Source organism: Habropoda laboriosa, unplaced genomic scaffold, assembly GCF_001263275.1.
Source record: "Habropoda laboriosa isolate 0110345459 unplaced genomic scaffold, ASM126327v1 scaffold207, whole genome shotgun sequence".
Lineage (NCBI taxonomy): Eukaryota > Metazoa > Arthropoda > Insecta > Hymenoptera > Apidae > Habropoda > Habropoda laboriosa.
This window is the reverse complement of record NW_017100397.1, coordinates 523675-547194: the sequence shown is the minus strand read 5'-3', so window position 1 is coordinate 547194 and position 23520 is coordinate 523675. Positions and strand designations below refer to the sequence as shown.

Sequence of the window (23520 nt, the reverse complement as noted above, 5' to 3'; positions counted from 1 at the left end):
TTATAGTTCAGAGAGTTTGGTTTGGATTTCCCTGTAGAACGGAGGTGGTTTCCTCTGGTAGATAAAGCTTGTCATAAGAGAGTGGGGTATTATGTACTACATGGGCGACACGAAGTGGAGAGGGTCCTTCGACAAACTCCTCTCGCGAACTTTCCACTCAGGTTTCCCGGATTCTACTTCGTGTGCCTTTTTAGCCTACTTTGTTAGTGGATAGTGGGTATTTTCGGGGAATTGCGGAGTGGTAATTAGATGAGTGGAGGAGGCTGTAGAAGCTTGTCCTCGTTGAGTCGCTATGGAACCTATAATACTTGTAAGAACTTTGTCGAGAACACCATTTTCATTACAAATCCAATTAATACTTAAAAAAAGAAACTATATCCATCCAACGTTTACAAACTTTTCACGAAAACATTCATTGACGGTTTCATAAACATCGAGTAACTTTGGACCACCCGATATGTAATTAATCTATAGAATATACAATATTCATTTATCATCGGAGAATTTTTACAAAATAAATATGAAAATAGATCGCATTAATCCTTCGTTAAAGCCTGATTCGAATTAGACCACCCGGTACGTAGAAACACTCTTGCGTAACAAGCAAGTAAAATTTCAATGGTTGCGAATTTTCACGGAATAAGGGCAACTAAAATGAGAAAGAAAAAAGATAGATGAAATGTTCATTACTGCCTCTTTGAAGATCGAGCGAGTTTCGAGTTAGACACCCGTTATGCACGAACGTGCGTACGTTTGCTAAATTCATTCCGCGAGAAGTACGACCGTAATACGTAATTTCGGTGTGCGCGAATTCGAGGATGTGCTTAATGCAGCGGCGGCGGGGGGTACACGTACGAGCTCTCGTAATTATGTACGTGGAATTTTAAAAGACTATGCCGTAGCATAGCAATGAAATTAAAAAAAAAAAAAAAAAAAAGAAGGAAAGCACCCGGACGAAATGAGAAAATAAGGGGCAGTGAAAAATTGTCGAGTGACGTTTAGATATTCAACAAAGGGAGAAAAAGAGATGAGAGTGTCGTTTCCATGTGCGGCTAGATTGCACAGAGGAGTCTTTGACGCGTCACCAATTGAGTCGTCCTGACGAGTCGTTTATTCTGGGCCGCTGAACGCGAACCGATTTCTCTGAACGCGAATTCGACGATGCACTTAGCCTGTGCACCACTTTGACTTCTTCGTGGGGAAACAAACCTTGGAAATATTACGTCTTCTGGAAGTATCCTGAGTTTGTTTGCCATTTATCTCGCTGTGATTTATGTTCTTCGCTGTTTGAACAATTGTGAAATCGTCGTTGTAGTCTTCTTTCTACACTTGATTAATTCTTCCGTTATACAGTTAACTAGGTGTACCAAAAGAATTATAAGTTTACCAATTTTATATTGAAAAAAAAAAATTCGCGTGCTTTTCTTGACGTGATTAGTTTTTTCGTTAGTGAACCACACTAGCGCATCAAAAGAATTCCAAGTCTATCTATTTCACTTTGAAAAGGGAATTCGCAAATTTTTACAGTCTCTTTCAATTTTTTTCTCCGAATAGAAAAAAAGGTTCACTAGAATGAAAATTATCGTCGAATGAGAGAGTCCTTTATTCAGAGCAAATTTGCAGTCGTCAGATCCTCGAAATTCAATCTTTCTCGTTCGAAGTGAGAACAGATGGGAAGAGGATCAAAAGTAGATCTGATTTTCACGGATCCTGGTCGTGATTACGTCGGAGAGAATCGAGCGTGACGCACGCGTGGCTTCTTTCGCGTCCGTGGCAGGTATGCGGCGTGTCACAGCGTATCATATATTCGCGCTGCTCGAACCGTGCCACGAAAGCTCGCGGCAAATCCAAAATAAATCGCCGGCAGCTGTTGCGCCCGTATCCCGCTTCCTTCTCCCGCATTTTCCGTGAAAACGCTGCGCGGTTTTTCTTAGTACGCTCCCCGAAAATTCTGGAGTTTTGCAAATCTTCTTATCAAAAATAAAATTCGAAAGAAATATTGGAGAAAAATTGGAAATTGGGTTATTTTCTCAACGTGTTCAAGAAATTTATTTTCAAATTGAAGGAATTTACAGACTTCTCAGAATTATTATACAACACTTTGACTTCTTCAACTCCCATAATCCAGCTTAAGTTTATAACACAATTCCGAGGAAATAGGAGTTTGATAAATATTACAGAATAATTTCATTTTTAGAATCCTCTATTTTCATTTGAAAGCAATTCTTCTGATACCCATGTGTACGTTTAGCTTTTTTTCTTTTTCGAAAATTTCAATAATTGTGATAGAAAGAATACAAAAATACTATAATAATAATCTCAGACAAGATGGAAAACAGTTCATTTGCTCTGGATTTAAAACGAATAAAATATAACTACGTAAAAAATTAAATCATTTTTGCCAACTTTAAAAAAATCGTTCGTGAAGGTTAAGCCTTTCGTCACCGAAGTATTTCTTTCAAGAATTTCTTATTTATCTATCAACCAATCTATTTATATTATAGTAATAAATACTATTCTAAATTGTGAGCAATTTTTTAAGAGATCAATCTGATAGTTTATGCAAAAGGTTAAATTAACCGAATTCCTAAAACAATTCAACCCTTTCCACCCTGAAATCCCCACGATTACACCGAACGAAACTAAAATCACCGTGAAACGATATCAAAGGCAACCCTTCCGTAACAATCAACATAGAAACTCCTCTTTGTAAGAACCTTTTACCTTAGGCAGAGAAAATCGGGTGTCTCTACAACAAAACGCAACAGCAACCTGTTTCCCCTGTTTTGTCTCTCCCTTCTTCTCGTAGCAGAGGGTTGCTCGCGTGGGCGGCTGGAAGGACTCGAAGACAGCGGGATGTAAAACGGAAATAGAAACGGCTGAGAGAGCATCGATGCTCTTCCGCGTTCCAACAATCGTGGACCAACTTCTTCTTCTTCTATCTTCTCTTACTATCTCTTCGCGACGACTAGGCTTTGTTTCTCGTGGAATATTACGATTGAGGCATCCCTTACTTCCTTGAGATTACCTCTGGCTGGCTGGCCCCCTTTTTAAGCCACTCTCTTCCACGCCACTTCCGTTTCGATCCCCGTCGCATTCCCCGAATGTTTGTATCCCGAAATAGCCGCTTGCTTTTGTGAATCTTCTACCTTTTGGAGTGGCAGTTGTTTTCTTTTCTTCCTTTCTCTTTATATTTATTTCTCTCTCTCTCTCTCTCTACCTTTCTCGTCTTTATGCAGAGTATCTTTCAAGGCTGATATTGTCGCGCGAGGCGAGCTCCTGGAAAATCTGCCTCGCGTACGATTCTTTTCCCGTGCGAGACTGCCGGCTGCTATCGATTTGAGGGAAGTAGAGAGTGGTGAGATTGGGATTGTCGAGCAGTGTTCATTTTTGTGGATGGAATGAGAATTTCTCGTTGTTAAGAAATTTCGACGATAGTTTGGACACTAAACTTTAGTACGATGTGACGTGTAGCTTTTAATGAAAGGGTGAGAGCTTGTAAGAGTATCCTCACACGTCGATTTTGATGAAATTTGTGTCGACTGTAGTTCTCGAAAAGATATATGATTTTGTTTTTATTGACTATGGTATACGTTGCAGAGGTGAAGGAACTCTCAAATTTGAGGATGAAAAATATATTTTTGGAAATATTTTTTCGAAAACTGCAGATCTCACAAGTTTCATCAAAATCGATGTGCGAGGACTTGGTAACTTCCCTAGTTAGAGAAATTTAACCCTTCGTCTCAAGGGGGACTCTTAGGAAGAAAGTTAGAAAGGGACCAGATATTATTGTCATAACTATGACGTACGGTAACTATTAAAAAGATACGTGTAAAATCTAAATTTCTTTTACCGTAATTCATAATTTTATCAAACTGTCGAAGGGTTAACATGTTCCTTGGTTATCTTGGAAAACTAACTCTGAAGAATCTCTTGACCTTATTTAATTTTAGATGAATGCTTAGCATTCGACTGACAAGAAATCCCGAAGAAAAATTTAATTTCTCTTCTTTTAGGTATCACCGAAAATTCATTCTTCAATTTGTATCTTCCTCTTTCTTCTTTAATTCTGATGGTGGCTAAAGTGTTTCACGACGAAATCTTCCGGCATTTGCTTGCTCGTAACTAAAGTGCACGGTGTCACGAGTGGAGAAAAACGTCTCGAATTGTCTCTTCCTATTTCCTCGATTCCGTAGAGAAAGAATTGTAGGGTAAAGGAGGGTCGTTTAGTTTGGAATAATCACACGAAACACGACGAATCGTCGTGGTAGAGGCAAGGGTAGAGGAGGCGTACCGGGTATTTACGTTCAATTTCACTGAGTCTAATGTAACGAGGGCTGGTTGGCTCTCGAAGTGAGACGAATTCGATTGCTATGGCCGTGGCTGGAAAGAGAGGGCCGATCGAACGAGTCGTACGTGAATGTCGTACAGAGAGAAGAGCATAAAAATGAACCGCCTACCCGAGATTTATTTACCCGAGAGAAACTTACGGTCTTTATTCAATACATGACTCGTTGGAGAAAAGAATTCTACATTCAGAGCGATTGGAGAGCTCTAAAAAGTATATTAGGATAGGTTATGGTAATTCCAATTTTATCTATCTAGATAAAGTACTATGTGAATACTAAATATATTTTCATGCAATTTGTTTATGTTGAAAATTTTATCATATCTTAGAGGAAATTGAATATGGAATTTTAACACCAATCTATTAAAAGAAAAGTTCATTACTAAAGTTAGGACACTTTTACCGGAAATGATGAATCAAAATTTATTTAATATTTGAGATATTTAAGAATACTTTTCTAATTATGTCACACGTTCAGTAAGTAATTGGTTTAGGCTGAGTGATAGGACTGCACAGATCGTACTCAATCTCAGCAGTTAAAAGGGTGAAAATTGAACGATTACAGTAGCGTAGGGTCTTCGTTGGTTTTTCGAAGTCGAGCTATACATTTATCGTGTTCACTTTATTAAAGGATCTGTGACAGTCGGGAGAAAAAATTTCTCGATTGACATCTTTCCGGGCTTGTCTTTCGATAGTTCTACTTATATCGTCTCCAGAGGGTTAATCGCACAATTTTCTCCTTCACTTACCAAATATAAACAATAGTTTTCTAATACTCTTCCAAAAATACTAAAACTTACTCCGTAAACTTGTAATCTTTCATAAATAAAATATCGTACAAAATTATCGCTACTCGCACCAACTAAATACATTTAAAATTCAGTCTAATCGCGATTGAAGTGGATATTCTAGGAAGATGGGTAGAAAATATGGAGGGGCGTTGCACGTATCGGAATAGCATCGCGAGAAATCGGCGGCGTGAACGAGGTAAACTGCCGCGCCTAGGTGTGCATACGCATGTCACGATATGTACGTGGCCGGTGCATGCGTCCCTCCTTCACACTTGGCATACTTGATCGGGTTTATGCAGCAGGATGCACCGTAAACGCAAGCCAGGTCTCTCTCCCACAGTTCTACCTTCTCGATGAATGCACTGCTCGCTCGGTACTGTTCATATGTGTGAATGTGTGTGCGTGTGTATTTGTCTGCGTGACATTTCTGTGCGCGAGACTCGCCACACGTGGACGTGCCTTGAAAATTTTCTGCCAGCGCGAAAACCGCGCTCTCCTCGTGGCTACCGCCTAGCCTGTATTAAGGACTTCGGAGCTGGGAAACGCGAAGAACGTTCTGTCGTGTAACGGTGCCTCTTAAGTTCTTAGAAGAGTCTAGTTTTCGACTAGAATATTGCCAGATTGGACTTCTTAATGGGGCAGTTTACAAGCGTGACACTTTCTGTAAGTGAATTGAGAGATTTTTTAAACGGATCGTAAGACAATTTTGAGAAGACTCTTTCGAAAGAGATTGCGTTGAATGTGGAAATGGTAGATTAGGTTTGTAAGGTAATTGTGGAAGATTGGGGATTAAGGTAGGGTGTGTTTGACAGTCTATTTGGGATTTGGGTAAAGGTTGAGAAGGTTTTCATTTGGAAACATTGTGTTGCAGTGCTCAGTGTTTCAAAGTTTTCACAATATTCGTATTTTATCCTTCAAACCCTCGTTGATCGTCCATTTTCACAATACTCAGAGAATCTCACGCTGCAAACCCCAATTGTCCACTCGATTCCACGACACTCCTAATAACTCATCCGAGCACAAATTTGGCACGCAAGTTTTTTAAATTTTTATTTCAGAAAATAATTTAATATCTAAAAATATGTTTGCTTTAATCTTGGCTTCCACCCCGTCATCCGATCCCTGATTCTCACTTTCAAAAACCTTAATCAACGTAAAGAAAAAAATCAAGTATCCTCAAAAAACACGTTGTCAGAAAAAGCACACGTTCTCTCCCTGAATGCATACTCAAGGGAGATGTTTCACTCGAAGATCTAGGGAATCAGTAAGCGCAGTTCGAGGCGCATTTCCATGGCGTTCGAACACTTAGAAACGCGGCAGCGGTTTTCTCGTTCGTTGCAAAAGGTATCGGGGGCCCGCACGTGCGTGGCAGAAAGGGGCTAGGCGGGATAGATCGACGTCGCCGCGTCGATGCATTCCGCGCGCTTTCCACGCATTTCTCAGGGACCTTATGCACCCGCGCGCATTTGCTATTCCACGGGGGCCGGCGCCGTGAGCGGAATATATCGTTGCCGGTGTACCCGAGCGGGTCGAGAGACCAACTTCGCCCGGAGATTTCCACGCTGACTGAAAAACGAGCCTGCCCTAGCCTCGTACGCGACGCGTGGAATTTTATTCGCCGAAGAAGACACGCTCTACAAGTCAGAGACACTCTCTTCCGCGAGTCTCTTACGGAGAAATATCTACCCTTTTGCGTTACGTTTCACGGAATTTTCATTTTTCAGTGTACAGGGTGTCCCAGCTGAAAGAGGCCACTCACATATCGCCGTTCGTTTTAACGACACGAGAAGCGTTCGATGGACAGTTTAAATTTGTCCTTGATGGAGGAATCTGTTTTTCTTTTTCTTATTCTTTCTCAAGCTCACCGGTATGCTTTTACTGGAAAGCGTGTACTCTTTTCTATTACAACTTGCAGTGGAAGAAAATACCATCCTAACACTGCTTTAGAATTTGACCATTGTTGTGCTGTTCAAGGTCACCTGAAGGTCGTGTCTCAGGCATGCTCGTTTTTTGGCGGTTGAGTTAGGAGGATTCTGGAAGGGATAGCTTATAAGTGATTATATTTGAAATTTGGTCAGTTCAAATTTGGATTCGTTCTTCCGTGACAGATCCTACGATGGACTGTAATAGACAGTTACATATGTACGAGGAATTGTTGCTGGTTTCTGGTAATTGAGGCTGCAGAGGTTAAAGTGTCTCAGTAATGTGAATTCTGTAAGAGTTAGCATCGAAGAATTCCAAAGTAGAATCTGAAATAACGAGGGCAGAACGAAGCTGAAGAAACAGAATCGATACTTGACAAATAATTCTGTCTAAAAGCCCCAAATATCTTCCACAAAAAGAGACTAAAAATTTCGACACACATCTTCCCACTGAAAAATTGCAAATTAAAATCTGAAAGAGTAGAGGTAAGATAAAGCTGGAGGAAGGTCAAGATATCGCTGGGAAAGGAGGGGGGAGGAGGAGGAGGGGCGGGGGGACACGTGGAGACGTGATCCAGCATATCGTTCCGACGAATAGTTTGAGGTCAGCGTTGCTTTGGTCCCGAGCCATCGGGACGTAGTTTGTAAACTGGCGGAACTTTCCAGATCAACAGCTGCCACGAACCATCGATATACGAAACTTCTTCTTCTTCTTTCTCTACCCCTTAGGAATATGCTTTCTATAACCAGTTTATGAGAAAATGCGTTACTACGGTCGAACAAGAGATCTCTCCTTCACATGGACAAACAGTTCGCCAAGAGTTCGAACGACAGTTCACTTCTTGGATATCCTTCCTATTCTTCGCGAAACGTGGAAACTGTTCGAAGATGTTTATGCGTTATGAGAGCTCTAGTTCTATCGGTAATCGTTTTTGTGGTTGATCTGAGACGAATGGGGGACAGTGTGGTTAAGGAGTGAAAGATTTGTGTGATCTTGTATTTTTCAGGGTTGGTTGCACTTGTGAATTGGGAATTTTTCATTGTCGAAGAGATGAATATTTTAAGATTAAAAATTGGTTTTCTTTCACACGTGTAGGAATTAGAAATTGTAAATTTTGGAGAGCTCGTATTTCGGAAAAATTGGAAATAGAAAAAAATTTTCTGAAACCTGAAAGTCGCAGATTTTTGAGAATTTGGATTTGAAAAAACAATTAAGAATTGAATTTTCCGCAGAATTTTCAAATTGGGGATACGTTTGTCGGTTGCAGAACGAGAAGTTGGAGGTGAAACAGAAATGGGCCTCGCGGCTTCTAGGCAAGTTACGAAAGGATATCACGCAGGAGTACAGAGAGGACTTCGTACTGAGTATCACGGGGAAGAGGCCAGCCATGTGCGTTCTGAGCAATCCTGATCAGAAGGGTAAAATGCGTCGCATCGACTGCCTGCGTCAAGCTGATAAGGTATGTCTGACCAACACCTCGATCTAACTTACTCTACTGTACGATTTAACAATTAAGTCTTTGCACGGAATTTGTAAATTTATCACTGTTAGTTAAATTTGAGTGAAGTTAAGCTAATATTATATGTAAAAATAAAAAATAATTTACATTCAGTCTCAAGAAACTCCACACAAACAATTTTTATGATACGCTAATATTAACTTCTTCGTGAAAAGTTTACCAGAAAACAAAAAAAAATATCGTGTTTCCACACCGAAAGCAACAACTTCATTGTGGAATTGACGTAGAAAATCAGCTTGTGGAGCAAGGAAAATCAAAGTTTTGGTTTTGTGGTGCTTCTGGTGGCTCTAGTTCCAGTACCGAAGGCTCCAGCCCATAACCCATGGTACCTGTCGTTATGTTGCAGGTATGGAGGTTGGACCTGGTAATGGTGATCCTCTTCAAGGCAATTCCGTTGGAGTCGACGGACGGGGAACGGCTGGAGAAGACTGCGGAATGTGCTCAGCCGGGCCTCTGCGTCAACCCCTATCACATCAACGTCTCCGTCCGGGAACTCGATCTCTACCTCGCCAATTTTATCACCAGCCACGGTAAGGGATAACCACGTTCGATTAACCGTGGACCCTCTTTATTCGATGGGAATTACACCAGAGAAATTTATTTCCATGGAAATTTTCGTTTGAATTATGATAATATCGTTCATGAGATTCCTTCGAGCTTCTTCAGTTTTCTTCTTATTCGAGAGAAATTTATTTTTCTGGAAATTCTTATCTTCTTCTTTGGTTTCTTGGAGAATTTTGGAGATTTTCTTTTTCTTTTTTTTTTCAAGAAAAATTTATTTCCATGGAAACTCTGGTCTCGTTCCTTGCTTTGAAGTTTCTTGCAGAATGTTTGAGTTGTTATTTTCTTCTCGTTGAATTAATTAGAATAGATCAAAGTGGAGGAATAGTAGAAGGTGGTTTTGGAAAGTGAATGAGGTGGTTTAGATAGTAAGGAGTTTGACACTGTACCAGTTGGCCAGTGTTCATAGAATGGGCTCCAAGAATGTGGTATCATAGGATGTAGATAGCTATTAAGCCAGTCACCAAGAGAGTTTGCTGGTTAGTAATTCAGTTATGAGATAACTTATGCAGTTAATATATCAGTTTGCAGAAGGTGTGTTTAATTGTTTGTTTAATTTCTGACTAAAGTTTTTGTACACTAATTAGTATATAAAAGTAGACGTTAACATAGTTTCCAAATTAGTTTTTTAAGGATCCCTTTGGTTATTAATCAATTTATCGTATCGTTAATTCAATTGTTAAAGGACTTATCATGTGACTCAGCTAACTGCAAAAGTAACTGTGAAGTAAATCATCTAATAGTTTGTCTATTTACTATTGTACCACTACATTGGAATAGTTCATTCAATCACCAATTCACTTAATAGATGACCAATTTCAATATGAAAAAAATCTACCCGTTCAGAAATTTTATATCAAATTAGCTGCTAATTAAATCGTTAAGTAACCTCTTCATCCATAAAATACACTCTATACTTGTTATTCTATCCACCAAGCAGCCCATCGAATCACCGATACAATTAATAAGTAACTTGGCTACTCACCAACCCAATTACCAAAGCATCTATCTATTCATTTCTTTATTTATCAAATTACTAGTCGTTCACAGAACAAACTACTTATCTCCTAAGCAACTATCGATTAACCACTTCATTTACCAAACTACCAAACAAAATTACCAAATAGTCCCTTCAACCATCCATCTTTAAACCCATAAAATATTGCAACAATTTACTCATCTATTAACTAACCCAATCACCAGTGTATCCATCTCCTCACCAATTCATCCATCAAACAACTTACCCAACTACCGATCCACCTATCACCTAAATCACCAAAACAGTCCCCTTGAACCACCACTTCAACCACCAAACATCCTTCCCTACTCACCACTATACCGATCAAACGACCAAACTCATCCACCAAACAGTCTAACCCAATCACCACTCTTGTCACCGTGGCTTCTCCTCTTCCATCAGGAAGCATTGGCTCTCGTTGATCTCTCTCACAGAACCCAAAGAGAGCGTAACACAGAGAAAGAGACGATGTGTGTATGTGAAGCGGGTGGTGGCTCTGTGAATCGAGCGTGCCGCGTTCATTCACTCGCACATCCGTCCATTCAAAGTGTCCACTCGACTCGGCTTCGATTCAAAGTTTCTTGGAACGCTCTGCCAATTTCACCGCGATCCCCCCATGCAACATCGCTGATGTTCTCATGGCGCTCAGATTCTGTCACGTTCATTCTGAGCCAGTGCAGTTCTCCGCTGTTGTTGCCTCGTAAAAGGGGAGGGACAAAGACCCCGTAGGAAGTAGTAACCATTTGGATCTATAACGATTCGATTGGCAGACCTTCGCGAGAACGCTCCAAGGATCGAGATGTGCAAGAATAGTCGATGTTGGACGGTGGACAAGGCATTCGATCGTTTCGCGTTCCATGAGCCCGGATGAATTTAACACGTTGCTCGTGGATTCTAGAACGGATTCTACGATGAAGGTGTGAGATTCAAGGTGGAGGATTTTAGGGAGAGATGAATAGATGAAACGAATGTTTGGAGATTGGAAGGGTTGTAAGAAGAGGATGTGGAATATGGAGTTTTGTGGGGATGTATGGAGGTGTTTGGAAGTGAGGGAGCTTATGGAGAAGGTGAGACAGTGTGATTTTGGAGAATTTTGAAATTTTTGAAGGACTCTCAGTTTAGAAATTTGAAATATTCTGAAATTCGAAATTAGGGGATTTCTCGAAGCTTCTAAGTTGGAAATCTCAGGGAATCTTAAATTTTTGAGATCTCCAGAGCACCAAAATTCGAAATTTTCGGGGATCCAAAATTTTTTAATTTCATAGAGCACAGAAATTCAAAATCTCCGGGAATCCTTAAGTTTTTAATTTCCCAGAGCACAGAAATTCGAAACCCTCCGGAATCCAAAATTTTTGAGTTCCCCAAGGTTCAAAAATCCGAAATCCACCAGAATCCTAAATGTTAGAATTTCTAAAAGCTCTATAATTCAAAATCCCCCGAAATTCCAAAATATTGAGTTCCCCGGAGTACTAAAATTCCAAATCTCCTAGAATCCCAAATTGTTGAGTTACCCACAGTCCCTAAAACCGAAATCCACCGGACTTGCAGATTTCAGAATTTCTCAAAGCTCGAAAATTTTAAATCCTCTGAAATCCCAAATTTTCAAATTCCTCACAGCTCGAAAATTCGAAATCCCCCAAAGCTTCAAATTCGAAAACTCCAAAACTCCAATAAATCCTCTATCAAACCTGCAGCCTCTCCAAGAGTAATTCTCCACAACCAAAATCCACTCGACATCTTATTTCTTGAGATTTCCACATATTCCACCTTCAACTTCCGCAACAAACCTACCACCCCCTGAAAACGCGGAAACAGAAAGAATTGCAAGATGCCAGTATGCACACGTGGCTCATGATCGACGCGGTTCCAATCGATCAGTTGCCAGGAGTTGGACTGGCGCGCGTCCGTGGCTCTCGTCTTCTTTCATTCGGTTTCATCGAACTCACTGACTCAGTTGGGAAACACGTAATTTCCGTACGTACGCTCCTTTGGCTCTCCTCTCCGTTTCTCCTCGCAACCTGCGAATCACACACCGTGCTCGCGCGCACACACAAACACAAAGGCACACACACGCTTTGGCAGCCGGCTTTCTAATGTTTACAGCCGCGGTTGACGCAAAAATTGGCCAGGCCTACCGTGTCTGCTGCACGCCACCACCTACGAGAAAGAGAAAAAAACGCACAGCTGCCAAGACATGGGGTAGGTTAGGACACTCTCCAGACCGTACGACGCCTCCTCTTACTATCGCTTCCTTCTTCAGCTTTGATAATAGCTGTTCTGAAATTGTGATGCTTCACTTTGGAATTGTGGTCCTCGTTTTGAAACTATGATTTTCCTTTTGGAATTTTAGCGTTAATTCTGAAATTCTGGCGTTCAATTTGAAATTCCTTGTTCGACCTTTGAAATTGTGTCCTTAAGTTTCGAATTGCAATCCTAATTTCGAGACTGTGGTCTTAAATTTGGTATCTGTTGTCTTATCTTTGAAATTGCAGTCTTCATTTTGGAACTGCGGTCGTAAATTTGGAAACTTAGTGGTCTTAAATCCGGAATATTTTGTCTTATCTGTAAAATTATGGCCTTAAATTTGATGAAATATTTTTTAAACATTGTTTCATTATTGCAAAGCAGAGACATGTTAAAATATTTTCGAAATATGACATACACATCATTGAAATATTATATGAAACATTATATATGGTGGTCGGTCTCATTTTCATTGACAGTTTGCAAGCAGAAAAGTCTCTGTTAACTGAGCTAGCCTTACTATTTCAGAGAGAATATAATATAGAACGCTTGATTCTGGGTCACGTGTTCTATTAATGAGATCGGTATGTCCGATGCTAGTTCTGAACTTAATATTTCTATCTATATGTATAACTTTTTCAGAATCTCCATCTGCAACCGCATCCATAAATTTCTATACAGTCGTATAAGATCTACTTAAGTACTTATTATACGAGTCTTCTTCAGCGTTTTATTATAACACCCAGAAATCTGAATTCGCGAGAAAAATGGTAGCATGATTCACGTAGCAATTTCAATGAAAAAGCTTTTTCAATTATCGCGATTGGAAGCAGAAGCTCGAAAACGTGACCCGTTTGCCACTGAAAAAAAGAAAAGAAAGAAAAAAGGAACGTTTTTTGAAAGTGTCTTTTTTTTTAGTAGTTACTCGTTTGTATTATCAAAGTTTCGAGACCAATTCGTTCAGAGAGATCAATTTAACCGGCATCGTTATTTATTCCAAAAGAGCTTTGCTAACTTCTCAACCCAATTAATGCTCAACCTCGTTTCCAGCCGGTATTCGCGTTAAACGTAAAGATTCTCTCGTTTCGAGGTACTATATTTCAAAGTTTCTCTACTTTCGACTTCCTCCATCAATTCTGAAAGAATTCATAGCGAACTTTTTTACTCTAGATGGCCCACTTTTGTTTCTTCAAGGTCTTTAATGTATCCTTGTCTCATAAATCTCTATCTGCGTTCCAAGAATCTGCATTAAGCCAGCGATATTCGTAATTTGCAGTTGAATTGTTCGAAAATATCCCCGATTTTATCTCCCATTGAACAGATCAGGTTTCCTGTATGCCAAAAATTTGCATCCAATCTCTCGAAAGAATTAGGTTTCGGTGTTCTGCAAAGAATCATTCATTACTGCCACAAAATATTAAAAATATTCGTAATTTTGGGATTTCCCCCATTTCAAAATTTCCTAAAAATTTTCAAAATCTTTTTAATTTTACTCCCTCAAAAAATTTAAATTTCCTCCAAAATCTTCAAAATTGTACTCCCTGAAAAAGATTAATTTCCCAAATTTCAAAGTTCTACATACACTCAACACTCAACATCTCTAGAAAACAAACCTTATCACTCACTCTTACAAAATCTCCACTTTACTCTAAAAAAATTTCACCTTATTCTCAGTTAAAAAAGAAAAGTTAGCAATTAATCAAAAAGGCAGTGATAAAATTTCCAATGGAAGGAAATTAATGAAGAGTACGACGCATGCGCGGAAGCGCGATGTAGTAGAGTCGACGGCATGCACGCACGACGAACGATCAACATCATAAAAATTCCTGGCCCTCTGTAAATATACACGGCAGCACACAATAATATAAACTTGCTGGCTGGCAAGGCGTGGCGTTGGATAGCCGAAGGCTTCGCTACTTCGGACCCTTTCGGATTATCCGACGCTGTCGACGTATGCTAAAAGTAGACACTTGCTCCGTTCGTTTTCGACTGACCTAATAGACGGTATTATTATAGAAGGGAAGTATACAGCGGAGACGCGCGACGACCGGGGTTGCCTTTAATATTTCAATCTTGATCATCGTGGATCATGACTGACCAGTCGATCCAATTCATTTCTTTCGATAATCAAGGAAATCATGTTAGATCTGGGTTGTGGAGATTGTGGTTTGTAAATTTACTAGTAGGTTGATAGTATTGGCAGGTTTTGGGAGATGTAGGGTTTTTTTTTAGTAGGATTTGCGACGTGGTAAGATGAGTGTTTTGTATTAGTTTGTAAGTACAATGGAAGAGCTATCTTTGAGTTTATCGGTGTGTTTTGTATGTAAGATATTGGTGATTGTCCTTACATGGAAATCTGCCTGAAGGTTTAGTAAAGTTGTTTTTAAGTTTAAGGTAGAGAATATTTTCTATGTCTTCTTTACTGTACTAAAGCTCATTTTCACTCTCAGGAGAGAAGAAAATTGGATGCTTAAGTTTAAAGTGTTACTGTACATAGAAACCAGCCCAAGGAGTTAGCAAAATCAATTTCAGTAGTCGCTTCAATTAACGTGTCCCATTCATTCTAAAAAACTTCACTCATATCTGCAAACGAGAAAGGAAATAACACCTTTTCCTTTGGTTTACCAGTCTACATATAAACTCGCCCAAAAGTCAACATGCTCAAACAACACTTGAAACATTCCACGCTATTAATTGTCTGTTTCCAGTAAACTTCCCATTCGACCACTTTCCTCACACCGAAAACAATTAAACATTCTCCTTTGATTTATCTCTTTACATACAAACTTACCCTAAAGTCAACATGTCAAGTAACACTCGAAACGAATTCCACAGTATTAAACATGTGTTCTCATTGGACCAAGAGAAAAATGATTGTTTCCAATTGAGAAAAATATAAGTCGATCGAGAAAGAAAAGGGAGAGAGAGGGGGTTTTGCTCGTTGAGGCGCTGCGTATTCGCCCTAAGAGCTAAATATCGCCCGGCTGGCCGGTTGCGTAAGTACCATCGTCTCTTATGAAAGTGTTAGAGAGAGGACAGGTGCCTCGAGACGCGTGTCGTTCTTGGACACGTCGCATTTTCGCGATGCCATCGGTGCAGCGGGTCCGTTTTAGACGGGCCACCACGAAAAGTCCACAGGAAAAGCCACGCCGTATGACTTCGATAATCCGGCGACAGCCGGAATAGACCGGGGAAACCTTATGCCGCGTTTACAACGCGGGAACTGACCAATTCGTGCCACGTGGCTTCTTCTCGATCTGAATTTTCAATCAGACGAGAATGAATCCTCAAAGAGGATGTTTTGGTTCACTTTGAGTCCAATTTTCGATGGTCAAAGGTACCTTGAGACCTTATGCCGCGTTTATAATACGGCAAGTAATCCAACTGTCACGTGGTTCCTCCTCTGTCTTAATTTTTGTCACGTTTAATTCTCGAAGCGGAAGTTCTGGTTCATTGCGACTGTATTTTCTTATGATTTAAAGGACTTGGAAACTTTAGGCTCCGTTTGCAACGTGCCACGTGACTTCTCTTATATCTTAACTATCCTCACAGAGTGTTTTCTCTCACATTTAGTTCTTAGAAAGGAAATTGTGTTTGACGTTAAACCAATTCTCGAGCAGTTAACCATATTTCACTTTAGGGTGGGTTTTTAATAATCCGTTCCTATATCTATACAATTTACAACTCCCCAGGGTCTCTACTTCCAAAATTTATATTCTAAAACCGCCTTGAAAATCTCTAACGATCAAATTCCCCAAGATCAAGCAATCAAATAACTTCTTCCGACTTATCGTAATTTCAAACAGGAACTTCTTATACTTTTCCCCCTCAAGAAAAAAGGGAAAAAGCGAGAGGGAGAGAAAAACCTGCATGGCAGTAATAAAATCAGCCACTTGTACCAGTGTGATCGTATTATTTCTGCAAACAAGGAGAGTGTTCTTTCACGTTAACAAATAAACGGCGAGGGGAAATAAAGCATGGCGGATTTTTCGTTGAGTCTCTTGAGGGAAAAGCGTGCACGCGCGTTTCACCAACACTCTGCCGTGTATCTCGATGTGCCGTGCACGCGAGCATGTGACCATGCGTGCCGATGTGTGCTCGCTCTATAAATAAATAGGCGACGGACATCTTGTAGCGGGTTCGTTCTCTCTCTCCTTCGAACACCGTGGCCGTCGCGCTTATATCTTTGATTTTCATTCGTGCTGCCGCCGCGAATACCTGAAATGAATATTCTCGTACCTGCGATTAATCCTCCCCTCCCGTCCTTCGCCCCTCGCCTGGCAAAAAAAAGTTGAGGAAAAAGGAACGGCAAAATTGGTAGCTCCCTTTGAGATGAAATTTTTCTTTTCTCTTTGGCTTAACAAAGTTTGTTGAAAAATCGATTTAATTTTGGTTGAGCTGGCAATATTGTTTTTGGTATGAAAATTTGTGATTCTGTGGAGTAACACTTTCAAGAGCTTTCGATTTTTCAATTTTCAAGAAATTCGAATTTTTCAAGAACAAAATAAAAATTATTCCATCAGGAGTTGAATTGAGAGATGGTTTATAGTACTTTATTCAGTATTTTCGAGAAGATTCCCGGAAAAGGCTGTAAAATAAAATGGCCGTCCTTGAGCGGCGTTCCCGTGGCGAAATTGCGCGCGCTCATGCATCACATGGTGTCAACATATCCCGCTCTCTATTATTGTTCCAAGAGCGAGACTGTATCTATCGCGGCGTCTGCTAAAATTTCTGCGACGCACACATGCACCTGTCGACCGAACGGACCACTGGCCGACTAATTTTGCTGTTACTCCTCTAGAGGAGGATCCTTCGTTTACCACTGTGGTGTGTCGCAATCCAGTTTCCCAGAAAACGATCCCCTAACCTCCTGAATACAGAACCAACAAATTTGTACACGTTCCATCTGCTCGTTATATATATACATATACATATTTTTTAATTTATTTCCCTACTCGTGAAATTAGAAGCGAAGTGAATTCAAAGCTGCAGAAAATTTTAAGGCGAACTACTTGCTTGACCTAAACCGAAATAGACAAGCATTAAAATTACATGTCCCCTGTCAGAGGCATATCCACCAGATAAATTCTGCGAGCAACGAAAACAACACGATCTTGTAATATTTTCCTGTTCAACCTTGAATCGTTATATTAATCCTACTTTACATGATTTTCATTGGCGGCAATTAATTATGAATGCTATGCACAATTTTTCTTGCGTATTTTCCAATGAATCTTCACTTTGACACGATCTTCGTCAAACATTCTCCAATTCTATACAAAGTTTCCAACCTTTCAAACAACATTCCAACGGAGTTCTCACTCTGTATTCAATTCAGCGGCAATTCGTTCATTCCACGCTAAATTTCCAACGTTTCAAATAATATTCCAACGGAGTTCTCACTCTGTATTCAATTTAAAGGCAATTAATACATTCCACGCTAAATTTCCAACCTTTCAAACAACTTTCCAACGGAGTTCTCACTCTGTATTCAATTCAGCGGCAATTCATTCATTCCACGCTAAATTTCCAACGTTTCAAATAATATTCCAACGGAGTTCTCACTCTGTATTCAATTCAGCGGCAATTCATTCATTCCACGCTAAATTTCCAACGTTTCAAATAATATTCCAACGGAGTTCTCACTCTGTATTCAATTTAGAGGCAATTAATACATTCCACGCTAAATTTCCAACCTTTCAAACAATTTTCCAAGAGAGTTCTCACTCTGTATTCAATTCAGCGGCAATTCATTCATTCCACGCTAAATTTCCAACGTTTCAAATAATATTCCAACGGAGTTCTCACTCTGCATTCAATTTAAAGGCAATTAATACATTCCACGCTAAATTTCCAACCTTTCAAACAATTTTCCAAGAGAGTTCTCACTCTGTATTCAATTTAAAGGCAATTAATACATTCCACGCTAAATTTCCAACCTTGCAAACAATTTTCCAACGGAATTCTCACTCTGCGTTCAATTTAGAGGCAATTAATACATTCCACGCTAAATTTCGAATCTTTCAAGCAATTTTCCAACGGAGTTCTCACTCTGCATTCAATTTAAAGGCAATTCATTCATTCCACGCTAAATTTCCAACGTTTCAAATTATTTTCCAACCGAGTTCTCACTCTGCATTCAATTTAAAGGCAATTCATTCATTCCACGCTAAATTTCCAACGTTTCAAATTATTTTCCAACCGAGTTCTCACTCTGCATTCAATTTAAAGGCAATTCATTCATTCCACGCTAAATTTCCAACGTTTCAAATTATTTTCCAACCGAGTTCTCACTCTGCATTCAATTTAAAGGCAATTCATTCATTCCACGCTAAATTTCCAACGTTTCAATTAATATTCCAACGGAATTCTCACTCTGTATTCAATTTAAAGGCAATTAATACATTCCACGCTAAATTTCCAACCTTTCAAACAATTTTCCAACGGAATTCTCACTCTGCATTCAATTCGAATGGAAAATTTCACTAAATCTCGCTATCGAAAAGGGGATGGTATATCGAGACGTAGTCAACAACGACATAAGCTTGTCTTGCAATTAAAAATAACCCAGGCTCGAGCGTACATTTGTTAACGTCTATTTATAACCGTTCATTCGTCGGTTTTTCGTGGTCGAGCAACAGGATCGAGGGTGTCGCGACGATTGCGAAACGTTTTTCCGAATTTCCATCCATGTACAACCTATACTATCCATTTTCTCTATCTCTCTCTCTCTTTCTCTCTTTTTCTAACATTTACACACATACAAAGGCAGAAACATATAGATACACCTTCTATACTCTACAGTCGAAGCTGTCCTCTGTCTCTCGAGAAGTCGAACACACGTTCCGGGCTCTCGTGTATTTCGGTGATATGTTGCGTAATGAGATTTGCGTAAGGTCCCGCGATATAAAACACCGTGTGACAGCGAATGTGAGATAGGATACGTCTCGTAGATGCCATTTCTCAAAGTGCAATTTCCATTATCTTCCACCGACCCTCAGAAATCCGGAAAAATCGACAAAAGGGTTGATTCTCGAGCCGAATGGGAAAAACGTGGAGATTTGGATTTGAATAGCGAAGAAATGGTGAAAAAACGAGATATAAACGTGGAGATATGAGAACTTTCGTAAATAGGTGAATGAGAAGTGGAAATTTGCAGAAAAAGAAAATGTAGGAAAATGTAGGTTTGGAAATACTTAATTCCTTGGAAAACGAGGAAATTTTGACGAATTTTGCATATATAAAATAATTGAAATTTTACGTTTCGACTGAAACAAATAAAGAAATCAAAATGTAAGTAAAATTAATCAAAATAATATCTATATGTTCCTCGAAAAATGACCAATTTCAATAACTAACCTAAACATCCTCTTGGACTGTTACAGAGGTCCTAAACGGCATCTGCAACGCGAGCAAGGAGGAGGAGAGGCGGCGAAAAGGTAAATAATTCAATTTTCCCACGTATCTTTTCCTCAATAAAAAAAAAAAAGAAGAAGAAAAAACATTCCTCCGCTACTGTCCTATCACGCGAAATGAATGCTCATAATACAACTCAGTCGAAGAAGTTTAGTCGAACGAGCAACACCTCATGGTGTACTGGGTTCTGTTCCCAGGTACAGGCTACCACGAACTATATAACGGTGTTGTCTGCAATGACACGATCCTAGCGACAGGTGTCTTCAGCTCCAAGGAGCTCTGGATGCTTTCAAAAGGTACGACGATCCTCTCTCTCTTTATCTATCTATTCATCATCTATTGCATGAACCGATTTACCGATCTAGGATATCGAAAGTCTCCACTGTCTTTTATCATACACCAAGAAAAATTGAAGAATAAAGAAAAAAAGAAAAGTAATTTAGCTTGAATTCTCATGGATGCTTTCGAAAGGTAATCAACGAAGTGCAGATATCTGGAAAACCTTTTGAAAGCATCCTTTCGATTAATTCTATTGAACTCACTACACTGTGTGACGCTATACGCTATTCGAAATGATTTAGCGATGTCGATTTATCAAGAAGAACGTTATTTTCGGATCGTGGAACGTGCTGTTCCAACTCGATGGTTATCCTTTCGACATACCTGAGACCACTTCAATCCGCTTTCGTTATCGAGGACCTGACGAACGATTGGCACGCGTCTGCCTGTGCTTCGTGCGGCCTGTTGGTACGATGATGGTCTGTTAGCGTAACATGATCAGGAAAGGATTGTGCTCAATGGTGAACACCACTTGTTCGAACCTCGCCACCCTATATAACGAGCTAACAACTTGCAAATGTAAATTTAGATTCCGAGTTCTCTGTTTTTCTTTTTCATTTTAAAGAATAGTTCGATTGTTCTTCTTCTTCTTGTGGAGGATCTTAGAGGTTGCTCAGGTGAATTCTTTGAGAAATGATCGAGGGAAAACGAAGGTGGATTAATTTAGGTGCGCATTGGACGTAGGAGTTGTCAATCTCCTACCTCAGGTTACCTGAGGTTGTTGTATCGCTAGAAGAAGTGAAAGTAGGTGTTATTGGCCGACATTGTCTGCCAATTTCCGTCACAAGCATATACAGAAGCTGACTTTGTTGCCAGTCAACTAGTTCCTTCTCTATTAGTCACCGATAATGGTGCGGCCAAGTTTGCCCTCGAGACACAGCCATGGTTAACATTCTTCTGATTCTAGTGGGTTAGGTGAGATACCGTGCTTTTTAGATAAAATCTGAGTTCTTCCAAACTTCTCCAAACTCGATCAAACTCTGCCACGGTCATCCAAGTTTCTTCAAATATTTTCTTACGCTGTTCCATACTCTTCCAAACGCTCCAAGACACTCTAAGACTGTTCCAAACATTTTCAAACATCTTCAAACAATCCCAAGCCATTTGATGGGCTTCTACGTTCCTATAAAAAATTCCTTAGTCCTTTCCATGCTCTTCCAAGATATTCTAAATATCGCAAAATCTCCTCCGATACTTCAACATGCTCTCAGATTCTTTCAAACACTATCAAACTCATCGAAACTCTTCCAAAATCGAATCAAGGCTCGTTCGAGCTCTCTGCTTTAAAAGTATCATTGATTCGTAATGAATTGGAGGTCCATCCATCCCCTGAAACAAATTTCCATCGTTCCTCTTGAAAAGTATGAACGCGGTACGCGTGCATCGCCACTAAATGGAATAATAGGGCAGGGGAGCGCGTATCAAGAAGCGGCCGCGAGCCTCGAAACGCCTCGACGTATGCATCTGCACTCTTCCTCCCTCCTCCTCCTCCTTCTCTTTTTGCCACCCTCTGCCTCCTCGACGCTCCGCGTCACCGTGGCAGGAGATTAGTATGCAACCCGGTGTATTAATAGACGGGGAACAATGCTCACGGCCTCAGAGGCTGCTGAGAGAGCCTCGCAGCCTCTCTTTCTCTCGCCTCTGCTCCCTCTCCATCCCTCCTTCCTCGGTAGATGAGCCAGCTACCTCCCTTCTGACGATCTTTGCAACTCGATCGAACAGTTTTTTTTTTTTTTAATTTATTTCTTTTTTATCTGGTTTTTCAGTTAGGTGGATTTTTTGGGGAAGAAGTTTCAGGTCAGGTTAAATTAAAAAATGTAAGGTTCCGTAAGATCATTTTTCCGGGGTTTCTTGGGTTACATTAAAGGGGGGAATTTTCAAGAAAATTTGAGGTTAAGTTTGCTAAGAAGTGTTATTATTCTGTGGAAGTCAAAGAACGTTTCGAAGTTTTGTTAAGCAGTATTGAGAGGAAAATTTAACGCTACGAAACAATTCTGCTCCCATAGCAAAATAATTTCACACAAAAATAACCTGAATTTTCCCCAGTGATTCAGAAAGAAACGAAAACATTGTCCATCGAAAAAAGAATCCGTGTACCCTCCTCCAAATCCCTCCTCTTCACCCAGCAAATCCGCAACGAAAGCCTCCTCCAGATCTAACAAAAGAGAACTTGTTCCACGTCTGCAGAGACCACGTTTCCCCTTCTCTGTTCCATAAGACATCAACCAAACTCTGTCCCCTCTCCTCTATTTCAAAACCTAACCTAACTCTCGATCATCGTTTTGCCATCAATCTCGATATCGCGTCAACCCCTAAACCCACACCACCATATTCGACGGGGAAGGGGGGGTTAAACGTTCAACAATAGCTAGCAGGCTGCAGTGGCACCAACCTGGCGGTTGGAATTTTTTCAAACTTCACCGACTCTCCGTGTCCAGTGCTACCTTTCGACGTAAAAAAGACCAAAAAAAAAAAAAAGAGGAAGCAAAAAGAACGGTGAATCAGTCGGGTGAAAAAAAAAAGTGTACCGTGAATCACTGTCTGGACAGTGGTGTGCGCGATTTTCGACGAATTTTTTCCAACCCCCGGATACGTCACTGGGTTCCTTTTTTTTTTTTTGTCAACAATGCATCTACACGTACGTACGTTTATACAGATGTGTGTACGTATGTGTGTGTGAGATTCGAGAGGGAAAATGGTAGTAGGCCCGCAGGGGGGCAGTATTTTCCGAGGCTTTTTTTTCTACGGCCGATGTGAGAGGCACGGCACGTAGGACGGATAAAAAGGGGCGCAATTTCCGCGGGGGTGGAGGCATCCCACGGCTGATGTGAAATAGAGAAGAATATCCTGTCGGTGGTGACGCTCGACGACGTGCAAGACGGGACATAATAGAAACATGCCTCTTCCCTCCCCCCTCTCTCTCTCTTGCTCTCTTTCTCTTTCTTTTTTTTTGTTTTGGTATGAGGGTGGAGGTGGAAGTTTTAGTTTGTGGAATTCGTGGGGATTCGCTTGGAGATTGGGCAAATGTATGGAGAAATGGTGGGTGATGTGGTTACATTGTACAAATATTTAGATGGGAATTTTTTTGAGGTTAAATTGGGAATTGTAGTTTGTGGAATTTGTGGAAACTGGAGGCTTTTTAAATTTGTGAACGAGTATAGTGGAGTAGTGGGTATTCTAGTATAATGTAGGAATATTTAGTTGAGAAACGTGTTGGGAATTTCTTCGACATTAAGTTGGTAATTGTCGTTTGCAAAATTCATGGAAGTTGGAGACGTGGTGAATTTGTTGAGAATTCTTTTAGTCACTAGATTGGTAATTGTCGTTTATAGAATTCCTGGAATCTGGAAGCTTCTCAAGT

At 40.2% G+C, this 23520-nt stretch overlaps 1 protein-coding gene across 8 annotated transcripts in view; it reads left to right on the top strand.

Moving 5' to 3' along the window:
* The window catches only part of LOC108575260 (nuclear factor 1 X-type), an 87769-nt gene that overhangs the window by 32648 nt on the left and 31601 nt on the right, over positions 1-23520 (top strand). For 6 of the 8 annotated variants that reach the window (XM_017938012.1, XM_017938006.1, XM_017938005.1 and 3 more), the window contains 4 exons: positions 8330-8521; positions 8928-9111; positions 19790-19843; positions 20018-20116. In XM_017938012.1, the coding sequence (XP_017793501.1) occupies positions 8330-8521; positions 8928-9111; positions 19790-19843; positions 20018-20116 (529 nt within the window). The remainder of the gene's footprint in view (positions 1-8329; positions 8522-8927; positions 9112-19789; positions 19844-20017; positions 20117-23520) is intronic. The other 2 variants (XM_017938004.1, XM_017938010.1) reach the window with 2 other exon arrangements.